At 26.5% G+C, this 15,623-nt stretch overlaps 1 protein-coding gene across 12 annotated transcripts in view; it reads right to left on the bottom strand.

The window, feature by feature from the left end:
* The window catches only part of LOC127283950 (RNA binding protein fox-1 homolog 2), a 410,297-nt gene that overhangs the window by 122,934 nt on the left and 271,740 nt on the right, over positions 1-15,623 (bottom strand). For all 12 annotated transcript variants that reach the window (XM_051309148.1, XM_051309145.1, XM_051309146.1 and 9 more), the window contains 2 exons: positions 5,741-6,001; positions 1,881-1,934 (listed from right to left, as the gene is read on the bottom strand). In XM_051309148.1, the coding sequence (XP_051165105.1) occupies positions 1,881-1,934; positions 5,741-6,001 (315 nt within the window). The remainder of the gene's footprint in view (positions 1-1,880; positions 1,935-5,740; positions 6,002-15,623) is intronic.

Raw genomic sequence — 15,623 nt, 5'->3', positions numbered from 1 at the left:
TATGTTTTTTGTAATGAATAACACCCTTTAAAGGAAAAAAATTAAAAATTTATAAAAAAAAAGCGCATAATTATTATGGAATGTCCCCCCAAAAAAATCCAAAAAACGGTTATAACTTCTAAAGAAATTAACGGATCCTTATGAAATTTAGTAATTATATTCTATGCGATAAATGACATTTTTTTAATGCAGAAAGATACAAAATTAAGAAAAAGCAAATTTATTATGGAATGACCCAAAAAAAAATCCAAAAAACAGTTATAACTTTCAAAAAAATTTTCAGATCATTGTGAAATTTTGTAATTATGTTCTTTGGAATAAATAACGTCTTTCAATGCCAATAAAAAAAAATTTTAGAAGAAAAGCGTATAATTATTATGGAATGCCCCCCAAAAAAATCCAAAAAAACTGTTAGATCTTCTAAAAAAAATTAACGTATCCTTATATAACTTGGTAATTACGTTCTTTGCGATAAATGAAATTATTTTATTGCAAAAAAATACAAATATAGGGAAAAAAACATATATTTATTATGGAATGTCCAAAAAAAAATCCAAAAAACAACTATAACTTCTAAAGAAATTGACAGATCCTTATGAAACTTGGTAATTATGTTCTTTGCGATAAATGACATTCTGTTATTAGAGAAAAATACAAATTTAGAAAACTGAATGTACATTTATTATGGAATGACCCCAAAAAAATTCAAAAAACAGTTATAACTTTCAAAAAACTTACTGGATTTTTATACAACCTGGTAATTATGTTCTTTGCGTTAAATTACATTCTTTTTTTTTTGCAGAATGATACAAAGTTAGAAAAAAAGAAGTATATTTATTACGGAAGGACCCAAAAAAAAATTTTTCTAACTCTTACAAAAAAAGTTACAGGATCGTTATGAAACTTGGTAATTATTTTGCAGAATTTCTATCAAATAATTACCAAGTTTTATAACAATACGGTAACTTTTTTTTTGAAAGTTCTAACTGTTTTTTGGATTTTTTTTTGGGACGATCCATATTAATTATGTGCTTTTTTTCCTAAATTTTTTATTTTTTGCCTTTAAATGGTGTCATTTATTACAAAGAACATAATTACCAAGTTTCATAAAGATCTGTTAATTTCTTTAGAAGTTATAAAGGTTTTTTGGATTTTTTTGGGGACCTCCATAATAAATATATGTTTTTTTCCCCTAAATTTGTATTTTTTTGCAATAAAATAATTTCATTTATCGCAAAGAACGTAATTACCAAGTTATTTAAGGATACGTTAATTTTTTTTAGAAGTTCTAACAGTTTTTTTGGATTTTTTTGGGGGGACATTCCATGATAATTATACGCTTTTTTTTCTAAATTTTTAATTTTTTTCCTTTAAAGGGTGTTATTTATTACAAAGAACATAATTACCAAATTTCACAACGATCCGGTAATTTGTTTGAAAGTTATAACTGTTTTTTGGATTTTTTTGGGGTCATTCCGTAATAAATGTACATTTATTTTTCTAAATTAGTATTTTTTCGGTTTTCAAGGATGTCATTCATTGTAATGTAATCTGTCAATTGAATTTTCGGTTACATTAAAATTCTACGAATATCAAAAATTGGTTTAATGGAAATTCTATCTAATAAAATTCTATAAAATGAAAATTCTAACTGATTTTTAGAACTTACTCATGCGTTTCCTTTTATCGCGAATGCAATAATAAGAAGAAAAAAAATTGATTCTTTCTTTTTGCAAATCACACTTCATCCTGGAACAAGAGAATCCCTCTATTATACCAACGGGATTATGTATAAAATAATCTCTGTAAATTGAACATTTTTTTTTTTTTTTTTTTTTGTTTGAATGGGAAATGTTGAATTTTGGTCGTCATAAGCTCACCTTACTGCCTCTCTCGTTAAATATGATTTCTACGTCCAGAATCGCACCAAATTGCTGAAACATAGAAAAAGAGATTTTAATTATAAAGTCCTTGCGTTTAACTAGGTTTTGTTGCATTATAAAAGCGACTTTTTTTTTCTCTCTCTCTCCAAGTTTTGCGAGAGCAAAGTAGAAGAAGTTTTGTAATCAAGCGCGAGAGAAGAGAGAGAAAGAGGGAGAGAGAGAGCTATTAAGTTAGCAATGAAGTTCCGGCACTGACCCATTGCATAGCGCGCGCAGTGAAAATAAAATAAACAAACCCCCGAGATCGAATTCAATTATACTTGAATGCAATCTGATTGCAGAGTAAGAGCTTTTTCACGTCACCTCATTAAATCTCCACTACTCTCTCTCTCTCTCTTTCTCTCTCTCCACTCTCTGTGTTTTTCCTTAATTCTCATTTATGTGACAAATAATAAATTGACGAGCTTTCATTACGTATATATATGCAATATGGTTTTTGTTTCTCAAAATTATGAAAACAGAAATTAAATACATACAATAATGAATATCAAGGTAAAATCAAGGATTCGAGGATGAAACAAGAGAGAGAAAAAAATTAAAATCTGTTTTTGAAATAAAATAATGAAAATAAAATAGTTTTATGAAATTGTAATTTTCAAAGTTTTAATTAATATAAAGAAAAACTTTTTAATTATACCCTTATATATTTCAGTGGAATAAAAATTTAAAAAAAATGATTTAATTAAGCTCCAGTATTTTATAAACACAATTTTTTTTCCTATACAAAACGATTTTAAAATTTTTTGAAGCAATAACCAAAACTTATTGTTAAATTAAAAAAAAAAATTCAGATTGTAAGAAAATTATTATAAAAAATAATGAAAATTAGGATGATTACAATTTGTTAAATAAATGAAAAATTATTTTACTGAAATTTAATAAAAAAAAAAAAAAAATTTTTATCTCCCCTAGAATGTTAATCAACATTAATAATAAATTCCGTCAGTATTTGCGCGCCATTATCTTCACTATGGCTTTATCGATAAACCCTGAGAATTATTAAACCAAAAACGTTATAACGCAAGAAATCCTATCCATTTTGAAATCACGACAATGTGGTTTTTGTGCAGTATTGTCGCATAGATCACACGATTAATGCTAACGATGTAAACCAACCCACAATCTCTATACCATAAATTTTTGATCTGCTATCTCTCTTCAAAAAATGATATTATCAAATTACTGTAGAAAATTTCTATTATTATTATTATTATACGAATAATTTTATTTGAACATTTATCATTGTTTAATTACATAAACTAAATTCTATTGATTTAAATATTGTACAAAAATACAAATTACATTTTTATAAGTACATATTACAATAATTTTTTTGTTTTTTTTTCCAACGTTTCTCGATCAATAAAAAAAAATATTTTTATTTTATTATTTACCGCGTTAAAAAAGTATTTTTTATTTTTAATCGTTTACCATAAACATTGTAAACTTTACAGATTTGAAATTTATTTTGTAGAATATTATTTTTGCAGAATAGTAATTTAAAAGTATCTTAATTTTGCAGAAAATGAATTATACAGAATTTTTATTTTACGGATATTTTCATTCGTTTGATTTTTCATTGTACAGAATTTATATTTAATTGATTATTATCAAAGTTGCAGAATTTTTATTTAGACGAAAATTAATTCCCCAGAAATTAATTAGAAAGAATATTAATTTAATAGAATATTCATCTGTTCGAATATATTGATTTTACAGAAAATGCAAAATGTTCGAAAATTAATTTAACAGTATTATTTTGGTCCAATTTTTAAATTTCACCTATCAGAAATTATAACGAATATTATTATTGGTCAATTTTAAATCTAACCTCAAAATAGTTCCGTCAAATAGAGATTCGTTCGAATTTAATTTTTGGCCAATTTATTTTCAGGCCACATGAATTTCCCATTAAAAATCATTAACTAAAATTTTTATTTTAAAATATTTTTATTAGAAATAATTAATTCTTTAAACGAATTTTCATTTTTCAAATTAGCATTTGACAGAAATTCTTTTTTCATAACAAATTTTTAGCTACCGAATTTTTTAATGTCAGAATTTTTATTTTTATAGTCATTTAATTTACATATGACTTTTTATTTAAGAGAATTTTAATTTAATCGAATTTTAATTTCACTGAATTCTCATTCAATCGAATTTTATGTGATTCAAATTTTTAATTGACAGAAATTCCAAAATCCACTGAATTTTAATTTGTCCAAATTTTTATTTGCACGAATATTTAATTGATAGAATTTTAAAGAAGCCGAATTTAATTAATAATAATGGCCAAACAAACAATCGACAGAAAGATTTCGGCGCAATTTTTAAAAATGACCAATCACGATTTTTTTTTGATAAGTTTTAATTGGTCAATTTTCAAAAAAATGTGTCGAAATTTTTCTGTCGATTGTTTGTTGGGCCAAATTGTAATTTTGGACAAATGAAAATTCGGAGTCTTAAAAATTCTAATAATTAAAAATTTGGACAAATAAAAATGCGGACAAATTAAAATTCGGTAAATTAGAATTTCAGTAAATTTAAAAATTCGAATCACTTAAAATTTTATTGAAGGAGAATTCTGTTAAATTAAAATTCAATTTAAACTAAAATTCTCTTAAATAAAAAAGGAACGCATGATTATGTTCTAAAAATCATTATTAGTTAGAATTTTCATTTTATGGAATTTCATTTGTCATAATTATTTTTGAGCCGAATTTTCATTTGTTTGAATTAATATATTGCAGAATTTTTATCAAAACGATTTTCTGTATTACACAATTTTTTATAACCGAAAATTCACTTCATAGAATTTTTAATGATTCGAATTTTTATTTGTCAGAATTTTTATTTGCTCGAATTTTTATTTAACATAATAGGCATTTTAAAGAATTTTTATTGGCTAGAATTTCATTGCATAGAATTTTCATTTTATTCTTTCGGATGAATTTTCATTTGTTCCAATTATTATTTAATATAATTTCCATAAAACCGATTTTTCTGCAAAATTTTTTCTTAACCGAAAAATCATTTAACAGAATTTGTAATTGATAGAATTTTCATTTGTCCGAAATTGCAAATGACCGAACAAACAATAGATTTTGGCGCGATTTTTAAAATCAACAAATGAAAAATTATGCATAAAATTGTGATTGGTTGATTTTAAAAATAGTGCTTAAATCGATTGTTGTTTCGGCCATTTGCAATTTCGAACAAATGAAAAATCTATCAATTAGAAATTCTGTTAAATGATTTTTCGGTTAAGTAAAAATTTTGCAGAAAAATCGGTTATATGGAAATTCAATTAAATAATAATTCGAACAAATGAAAATTCATCTGAAAGAATAAAATGAAAATTCTATGTAATGAAATTCTATCCAATAAAAATTCTTTAAAATGCCTATTATGTTAAATGAAAATTCGAACAAATAAAAATTCTGTGAAGTGAATTTTCGGTTATATAAAAATTCTGTAATATAGAAAATCGGTTTGATGAAAATTCTCCAAAATACTAATTCGAGAAAATAAAAAATTCGGCTCAAAAATAATTATGACAAATGAAATTCCATAAAATGAAAATTCTAACTAATGATTTTTTTATAGAACATATAATCATGCGTCCTTAATTTTCATGTAAATCAAAATTCGGCAACATTGATTACCGGTTAAATGAGAACTCTGTAAAATGAAAACTCAAATAAATATTCTGTAAAATTAAAATTAAATTAAAAAAAAAAAATTTTAATCAGCTTTTATGCATCTCAAAATGAAAACATTTTCATAAATCAACTTACTCCAAACATTGCCCTAAGATCGGGATCTCGAAAGCGGAAAGGTATGTTGCTGACGTGAAGACGTTTTGGTTGTCCCTTGAGGTCTGTTCCTTGTGTTGCTGTTGCCGGCGTCGTTGCACCGGAAGTTACAGGTACCAAGCTTCCAGCATCACCAGCATCCGGACTTGCATCGTTGCCTCCTGGTGTTGGTGCTGGTTGTTGTGCTCCACCTCCTGCAGCTGCGGCCGCAGCAGCTGCTACCGCTGCCTGAAATACATCCGTCTTTTTGACGAAAAAAAAAAAAATCACAATTTATTAATAAGTCACCACAAGTAAATTATTAAGTGTTTCATAACAAAATTCAATTTAATTTATATACAACTTATCTATATTACCCTTATTTTTGCATTTATTTTTTATTTCACAATAATAAATTTTTTTTTAATGAAAACCTTTTGTTTATTTTTACTATTCTCGTATCGTAAAATTTTGACAATAAATTAAAAAAGAAAAAAAAATATTCAAATTTACAGTTCATAAAATTTTTTTTATGAATATCCAATAAATTATTTGTCAATTCCATATATATATATATATATATGTGGAAAATTTTGATAGAAGTTTATGATAACTTTTTCTCATTGTTTACTTTTTTATTTTTATATTTATAAGTTATAATATCACTGAAAATTTGAACAAACAGTAAAATCGCAATTTTTTATATGTAGCGCTCCAGGAGAAAAAATGAACTTTATGGTAAAGAAATTTTAGGTTATGTTTATTGATAGTTTTACGTAAAAAGTTGCTAATTAATCACAAACATAACCTAAAATATTTTTTTTTACCATATGCTCGTATCAAAAATATTCGTTTTTAATCTATGTTTTTGACATACCTATGATTTTTAAAGTTATGTTCATTTTTACCTATTTTTTAAATTATAATTATTTATTTTTGAGGTTATGTTGAACTTTAGGGTTATATTCCTGTTTCTGCAACTAATATAAGCCAAAAGTTCTCAACGTTCAAATGAATGAAATATTTTTTTCAATCTATATAAATTATTAGAAAATAATAATGACAATATAAAATAAAACAATAAATTAAACAATTATTAAATTAATAACTTCTTTTTAGATAATTAAAATAAATATTTTCTAATAAAATTAGTACTTAAAGAAGTTGCAAAAAACATTTCGTTTATTTGAACGTTCAAAACTTTTGTCTTATCAACTAATAGTGATACAATTTATTTTATTTAGCAAATTTTTGTCAATAAATTGAATTTTTTTTTTTTTAACGGTAGATTTTAAGAATTTTGCCCTATACATATATTTTCGACTTTTTCTCCTCGCCTTTTTTATTTTGATTGTAAGGAAGAAAAACTAGCTTTAGGGGAAAAAATACATTGGAGTGGAAAAAAAGAAATATGTGAAAAATGCACGAGTTCACAGCTTCAAGTTTACGACTTTTTTTTTAAAAAAAAAGAGGTATAAGTATAACGGTAGATGTATATACATATATATATATACAGTAGAGTATATATGTAGTACAGATATATAAAGAGAGAACTGAAGTTAAGTCGCAGTGAATAAAGCGCGCTTTAACAATGTTCTGACTTCCTAGTAACTTATACACTAACCCAAGTGATTCAGATAAACGAATGGTCAGCCCAAGGTATATTTCAGGTATTCAATTCTATATTATAAACGTTAAAATATTTTCAAATTTTCACCAAAGTTACAAATTTGGAAATTCAATTTTCTACTAAATATAAATAAATAATATTTATAATTATACTATTAATTAAATAATTAAGTTTGGTAGAAATTAGTTGTTTTTTTTTCAAAAATATTTACCCTGAACAGCAAAAGGTTTCACTAAAATATAGAAAAAGTTTTTAATTATTTCAGTTAAAACTATTTCACTATTCTAATAAAATCTTTCGCTTTTTAAGATAAATTTTTTTTTTCGTGCCTAATTTTAAAATATATTTTGCACCTTTTGCCTTTTATGGCCATATGCGTCAAAAAAGACGGAATTTATTTTAAGAACGCCAAATCGATAAATACAATGAGAATTCACAAAGTGTCTCCAATCGCAGAGAGTTAAGATATAAAATCAAAACGTTTGCCTCTGCACAAAAGTTAATTCACAATTTTTTCATTTTTTTTGATTTATATATATATATATTATATTCTTTCGTTTATATAAATCAACCATGCAATTTTTAATTAAATTTCATTTTGAGGCAAAAAACTATTTCAATTAGAAAAGACGTAGCCTTAAATGAACGAGACTGATTTATTCTTGCGGTTTCCTATATAGGTATATATACATATATATATATCCGCGAGTAAACTTATGAATGTCGAAACCAATACAAAAGTTCTCAACCTTTTCAAAACTTCTCAACAGTCAAAGTTTCAAACTTAATAGGCTATATAGCGCGTTGGAAACGCGAAGATTCTATAGAAAGGATTTTCAAGATCTATATAGTATATATATATATATATATATATATATATATATATATATATATATATATATATATATATATATAACTTTTCTTTTCTCATAAATAACCATTTTCTACACGAAGAAAAATAGCATGAAAAAACAGTATATAAATATACTAAAATTACTTTATATATAAATTTATATTTATAATAGTAAAAAAGAATTCTTTATATATGGGTCATTCTTTCTTAAACGTCACAGTAAAAAAAAATGATAATATTTATTGAATTCTCTAAAAAATTTTGGTAAATTGACCCACATATATCTACCTACATTAGTATTAAACCGAACATAACCTCAAAATTCAAGGTCCTAGGTCTCCAGGATTCAAAGGTCATAAATCAAACATAACCTCAAAATTCAAGGATATATGTTAAGCGACCATTAATTGGTTTCAAGACAATGTCCGACAAACATAATATGTAGGTCAACACAGGTGTTTGGAATGAAAAAAAAGTTTGCCTACGATGCCAAGAAAAATCATTGTTACCCGATGGTTCCTTAGCACTCCCTGAAACGACAAAACTTAACCCAAAAATCGTAGCTGTTCATTTAGAGAAGTTTCACCTTTTTCTAGGGGTGATTTTGAAATTATTCCTAAAAAATTATTTTTTAAGGGTCAGAAATAAGTTTTAAATTATGTTAATGATTTTTATTTATGTCAATGTAGGACCTCATTTTCTAGATACAAGTCATTAAAAAATTTTTTATTAAAAAAACTAGAATTCGTAACTTTTATTTTATATAGGTGACGATTTTGGATATTTTTTGGAAAGTTAAAAATGTGTAGTTTCAATACAAAAAATATTGAGATGTCCTTTTTTTGTTATTTTCGAGATATTAATTAATGAATTATTTAATGTTAATAAGAAATGCAATATTTTATAAACAAATAATGTTACCGTAATTTAGAGTTATCAATTGCAAGCTGACGTAATTCTGCATTCAACGAGAATAATATGAACTATTTTGAATTAGAGAGAATTGCAATGTTATGCGATTATTTATTAACAATCCACAAACCCAAAATTCTTCATATTGGGCTCCTTGGATGCGGAATTACGGTAGCTTTCAATTGGTAACGACAGAATTACGATAACTTTTTTTGTATATAAAATATTTTATCTTTTGTTAACGTTAAATAATTAAATAATTAATATCTAGAAAATAACGAACAAGGACATCTCAATATTTTTTGTAATAAAAATACACATTTTTGACTTCACAAAAAATCAAAATTTACTGTTTAAATTTTTCAAAAAATCCAACTCCTTCCCCCTCCTACAGACATCGTCACCTACATAAAAGTTACGAATTCGAGTTCTTTTTTATTAACAATTTTTTTAATCACTTGTACCTAGAAAATGAGATCCTTCAAACACACCCACATAAATAAAAATCATTAAAAACATAATTTAAAACTTACCCGAGGCGAAATTTAAGCCCTAATTTACAAGGAGTAAAGTAGGGTTAAACAGACCCTCTTTAGCTTCCTCAACTAGTCGCAAATTTACCTTTCTTCCACGTTTGGATTTAAAGTAGGGTCTAAAAATTGATTAAAATATTGAAAATTTTGAAATTGCTCTAATTCTATTAATTTTTTGAAAACGCTTCAAAATATGTCAATTCCAGTTTTTAATGATAGAACGTCCAAGCGCCCATCCTGCTGGAAGGGTCTTCCGGCAGGACGCTTGGACAAGCCGCTGCGTACTGCCGGCAGGATGCTTCTCCGCACATTGCGCCATCCTGCCGGCAGGATGTTCCGTCATCCTGCCGGCAGGACGCACTTTATTTAAAACATATATTTCCATTAAATTTTCTTAAATTACCACATAAAATTTTATATATTATAAATTACCTTAAAAATTTCATAAATTACCATAAATTACCCTATAAATTTCCAAAATTAGTTTTCAAATTTGTCTTTTAGATATTATAAATTCCCGCATAAATTTCATAAATTACCGTATAAATTTCATAAATTACAGCATAAATTTCCTGCAATAATTTTTAAATCTTAAATTTTGTTTGTATTACAATTATAAATTACCTCAAAAATTTCATAAATTACCGCATAAATTTCCAAAGATTACCACATAAATTTTCTGCAATAGTTTTTGAATCTTCAATTTTTGTTTGTATTATAATTATAAATTACCTCAAAATTTCATAAATTACCTCATAAATTTCCATAAATTGCCAAATAAATTTCCATAAATTACTTCATAAATTTCCATAAATTACCAAATAAATTTTCTGCATTATATATTTTTTTTAATCTTGAATTTTGTTTGTATTATTATTATAACACTATGTATAAAGATTTGTATCCAGCGCAATTGCGGACGGATGAAAAAGACTCAGATGAGAGTCTTTCCGAAAAAACATTATAAAATTAATATGGATTCAGATAAACATAAAAAAATATATATGGTTCGAAAGGTAATTAAAAAAGCTATCAGATCATGTGAATATCAAGTTTCTAAATTTAAATATCAGGGCTGGGTAATCGTATCAATAAACTGAGAAGAGTCCTGCCGGCAGGACCGGGCGTCGACGATCTAGTACTAAACATTAGGTCAGTTTTACAAAAATTTAACTTCTTTAAGTTGCCTAGCCTTGGGGTTTGAATTTAGAAATTTAATTTTTACATGCGCTGAAAGCTTGTATCTTTACCTTTCCAACCATATATATTTTTTTGTGTTTATCTCAATCCAAGTTAATTTTAGAAAGCGATTTCGGAGGGACTCACCTGAGTCTTTTTCATCCTGCAGGAAGGACGTTGGACGTTCTATCATTAAAGGGTAATTAAAGAAATATTGTGTGAAGAAAAAATTCATTTTGATTTAATCAAAATAATTAAAAGAGTTTTTTTTTGCATTTTTTTGTACTTTTTTAATCGAACTAGACCCTCTTTAGCTTCCTCAACCAGTCGCAAATTTACCTTTCTTCCACGTTTGGATTCAAAGGAGGGCCTACGGGAGTCTACAAGATCGTAAAGAGGGCCTATTTAGGTTCTAAGGGAAGCTAAAGAGGATTCAAATTTCGCCTCGGGTATCTCTGACCCTTAGAAAACAAGTTTTTTGAAAAAATTTCGAAACTTTTCTCAATGAATACCCGAGGCGAAATTTAAGCCCTAATTTACAAGGAGTAAAGTAGAGTTAAACAGACCCTCTTTAGCTTCCTCAACTAGTCGCAAATTTCCCTTTCTTCCACGTTTGGATTTAAAGTAGGGTCTAAAAATTGATTAAAATATTGAAAATTTTGAAATTGCTCTAATTCTATTAATTTTTTTAAAACGCTTCAAAATATGTTAATTCCAGTTTTTAAAGGGTAATTAAAGAAATATTGTGTGAAGAAAAAATTCATTTTGCTTTAATCAAAATAATTAAAAGAGTTTTTTTTTGCATTTTTTTGTACTTTTTTAATCGAACTAGACCCTCTTTAGCTTCCTCATCCAGTCGCAAATTTACCTTTCTTCCACGTTTGGATTCAAAGGAGGGCCTACGGGAGTCTACAAGGTCGTAAAGAGGGCTTATTTAGGTTCTAAGGGAAGCTAAAGAGGATTCAAATTTCGCCTCGGGTAGCTACGATTTTTAGGTTAAGTTTTCTCGTTTTAGGGGGTGCTAAGGAACCACCCAGGTAACAATGATTTTTTTTGGCATCGTAGGCAAACTTTTTTTTCTTTCCAAACACCTGTGTCAAAGTTCAATCCTATATTGGAGCTACATAAAATATTTGAACAGATTGTGTGTGAAAGTTTATTAATAAATGTTAATATGATAACTATAAATTCGTGTCGCATTAATTATCCTTTTTCCATTGTGTGAATATTAACCCCTATATAGCAGACCTTTTGAAACGAATATGAGAAAGTGCGTATACAGAGTATATATTAGAATTATGCGAAGGGCGAAAGAGAAAAGCCAAGAATACCAAGCAGTTCATCTAAATGCTGATTCGTTCTGCCAGGATACATGACATGAGGGGTATACATATAGGGTGAATGTGGCTAACAGGATTGTTTGTCAGAGTACTTTGTAGAGTGGGGGAGGAGCACTGATAAATTATAACGATGAGGGCAATTGGGATTCGCACACTCTATATACATGTATATATGTACTGTGGTCTCTTGAATATAGTATGTGACAGTCTTTGAATCAAGTTGAAATGACGGAGTAATAATGTCGGAAACGACCTTTTCTATACTACTTGCTTATACCACTCGCTTAATGAATTGGTTATTTAATATTTACCTGCGTGTATACTCTTTAAATTTAGGGAAAATGTGCCAACAAAAAAAAACCCCTCTAAATCTGAATTAGTATTTCTCTACTAATGAAAGAGTGCCTATTCGTTTACCAATTGAATTAGTAACAGTTTTGACTAATTTTTAGTAAAAAACTACTAATTGCTACTAGAAAACTACTAATTCATGGAGTAAATTGTATTTTTTAATATTTAAAATTAGTAAGCCGATTTACTCCATGAATTAGTAGTTTTCTACTAGCAATTAGTAGTTTTCTACTAAAAAAGAGTCAAAACTGTTACTAATTCAATTGGTAAACGAATACGCACTCTTTCATTAGTAGAAAACTACTAATTTAAATTTAGAGAGTATATAAGGGGGGCTATATGTCCTCCTGCGCGCTTCAATTTTATGGATAATTTTTGATTGGTTGATTTTAAAAATCGCGCCAAAATCGATTAATTGTTCGGCCATTTGCAACATCGGACAAATGAAAATTCTATCAATTAGAAATTCTGTTAAATGATTTTTCGGTTAAGTAAAAATTTTGTATAGTGTAGACACATTGGACGCAAGTTACCAAAAGTATCTTCTTATCTATCTTATAGCTTACACTGTTAAAAATCGAGCTTCAACTTTACACTAAAAAGATTGAAATTATATATTTCGACAAGTGCGAATGTTTTTATTTCATTATGGCTTAAAGTTTTTTGTCCAACCAATGACATGCAAACATTTACCCTTTTCGGATTGAAAATATATTATTTCAATCTTTTTAGTGTAAAGTTGAAGCCCGATTTTTAACAGTGTAAGAAACAAATGAATTTTAAAATGTTTTTGATAACTTAGAAGCAAGTTGTAAAAAACATCTTAAAAAGGCGAACAAAACATCTTAAAATAAGATACTTATCTTTTTGCAGTGAAATAAAAATTTGAAAAAATAAAAATTCTGTGAAGTGAATTTTTGGTTATATAAAAATTCTGTAATATGGAAAATCGTTTTGATAAAAATTCTGCAGCAAAATACTAATTTGAACAAATAAAAATTTGTCTGAAAAATAATTATGACAAATGAAATATCGTAAAATGAAAATTCTAACTTATAAATTTTAGAACATAATAATCATATGCGTCCCAATTTTTTAAAGGCTTGCAAATATTAAAATTTTACCTAAATATTGGGATCTAATATATGTTTAAAAAAGGTTCAAAGCAGGCCCAATATAGGTTTTATAGAGGTTCAAAGTAGGTTCAATATAAGTTAGATGTAGTTCTAAAGTAGGTTCAATATAGTTTCGATAGGTTCTAAGCAGGTTCTATTTAAGTTCGATACAGTTTAAAGTAGGTTCAATATAGTTACGATAAGTTCTAAGTAGGTTCTATTTAAGTTCAATACAGTTTAAAGTAGGTTCAATATAGGTTCGATGTAGGTTTAAAATAGGTCGAATATAGGTTTAAAGAAGGTTCTATATAGGTACGATACAGTTAAAAGTAGGTCCGATATAAGTTCGTTGTAGTTCCAAAATAGGTCCAATATAGGTTTGATAAATGTTTAAAGTATACTCAATATAGATTCGACACAGGTTTAAAGCAGGTCTAATATAGATTCAAAATAGCTTCAAAGTAGGTTTAATATAGGGTTAAAATGAGTACAATATAGGTTATAGGTTTAAAGTAGTGATGCACAACGATACGAGAAGATCGATTATCTCGCGCAAAATTTCTTGTTTTTAACTGTCATTTTTTAAATAACAACTCGAGTTTTTATTTCTTTTTATCAAATCGTCTCATCCCGAAAACTAACACAAAAACGATCAAGTTCTCGGAATATCTCGGAAACGTCAAAGATAATGGGAGAATTATTAAAAGAAACTCAAAATCTTAAAAGATCCTTAGAGAGGTATATTAGCATTTTCAAAAGTTTAATTTTATCTAATATATAGTTAAGATTATTAGTTTGAAAGTTTTATATAAATATAGTTTTTAAAGGTTAATAAACAAATAAATTGTAGGTTAAATGTATTATTTAATAAATAATACTTAGCAAAAATTGACATTAAATTAAACCAAATTATAAATTAAATAAAAATTAACGATTTATTCCTTAATAATTCATTATTTATTTCAATTTATTTAATTTATGGTTTGTAACAATGTGTAATTTTTAAAATTTACATGATTATAATTATACCTAACTAATTTTAATTTATAAAAAAAATTACCACTAATTCGATATTGTCTTGCTTGCGCTACTCAAAAACAAAAAACGTCTCTAAAAAAAAAAAAAGAAAATAAAGCGACATCAGAACTTTCTTCTTTCTAACCAAGATAATAGAACACATTTTCTGTGCTATAAACTTTTAATTAATGTGAAAAAAATAAAAGTGAAAAGTTACGCCATTACATAAAAGAAACTGATATATAAAAAATAATAAATATTGTAAACTTTGATAAACTATATAATAAAAAGAAAAAGTCATGGTTCAAGATATATATTTACACAATATACGAAACGAAAACAATGGTATAGTGAAAGTTAAGATGGATTAATTATTATTGTTATTATAATATATAAGAGAAGGGTTTTGAAGATAAGTTTATCCTCTTGATAATAATAATAAGAACCGGGACTAGTTATATACAAAGGCAAAGTTCGATCACTCAATCTGACTTTATTCATTATAGAGAGTTGTGAGATTTTCGAAGGAGAATTTTAGCATCAACCCCTTGATGATGAATATTACAAAGTTTACCACTAGCTGAACTAACCTGATAGAAGATGAAGATAGAAGTAGCACACAACACTCTTGAGTCCTTTCTATATATATAGTTAGACCTGCCCAAAGGCTTTCTTCTTCTTCTTCTACATAGGGAAATTTCTAGAGTACTTTTCCCTTTGTTTCTCATCCTTTTGAAACTTCATTAAAAATTTAAGGAAAAAAAAATGAAAAGAAAATGAAACAATATTTTCTCTATAACATGTAGAAAAAAAAATTCTAAAGTTATTTTAACAACGTTGGACTTTGGAAAAAAGTCCCGTCCTACAACGTAAAAAGAACTTTCGTAAAATTATGGAAAATCAGAAGGCAACATAACCTAAAAATTGTTTTTATTTTGTAAATTTTTCACTTATTA

This window comes from Leptopilina boulardi, unplaced genomic scaffold, assembly GCF_019393585.1.
Source record: "Leptopilina boulardi isolate dan_hultmark-lab unplaced genomic scaffold, ZJU_Lbou_2.1 LbouV2_316, whole genome shotgun sequence".
Classification (NCBI taxonomy): domain Eukaryota; kingdom Metazoa; phylum Arthropoda; class Insecta; order Hymenoptera; family Figitidae; genus Leptopilina; species Leptopilina boulardi.
Note: the sequence above shows the minus strand (reverse complement) of the source record. Positions and strands in the feature narration are given on the sequence as shown.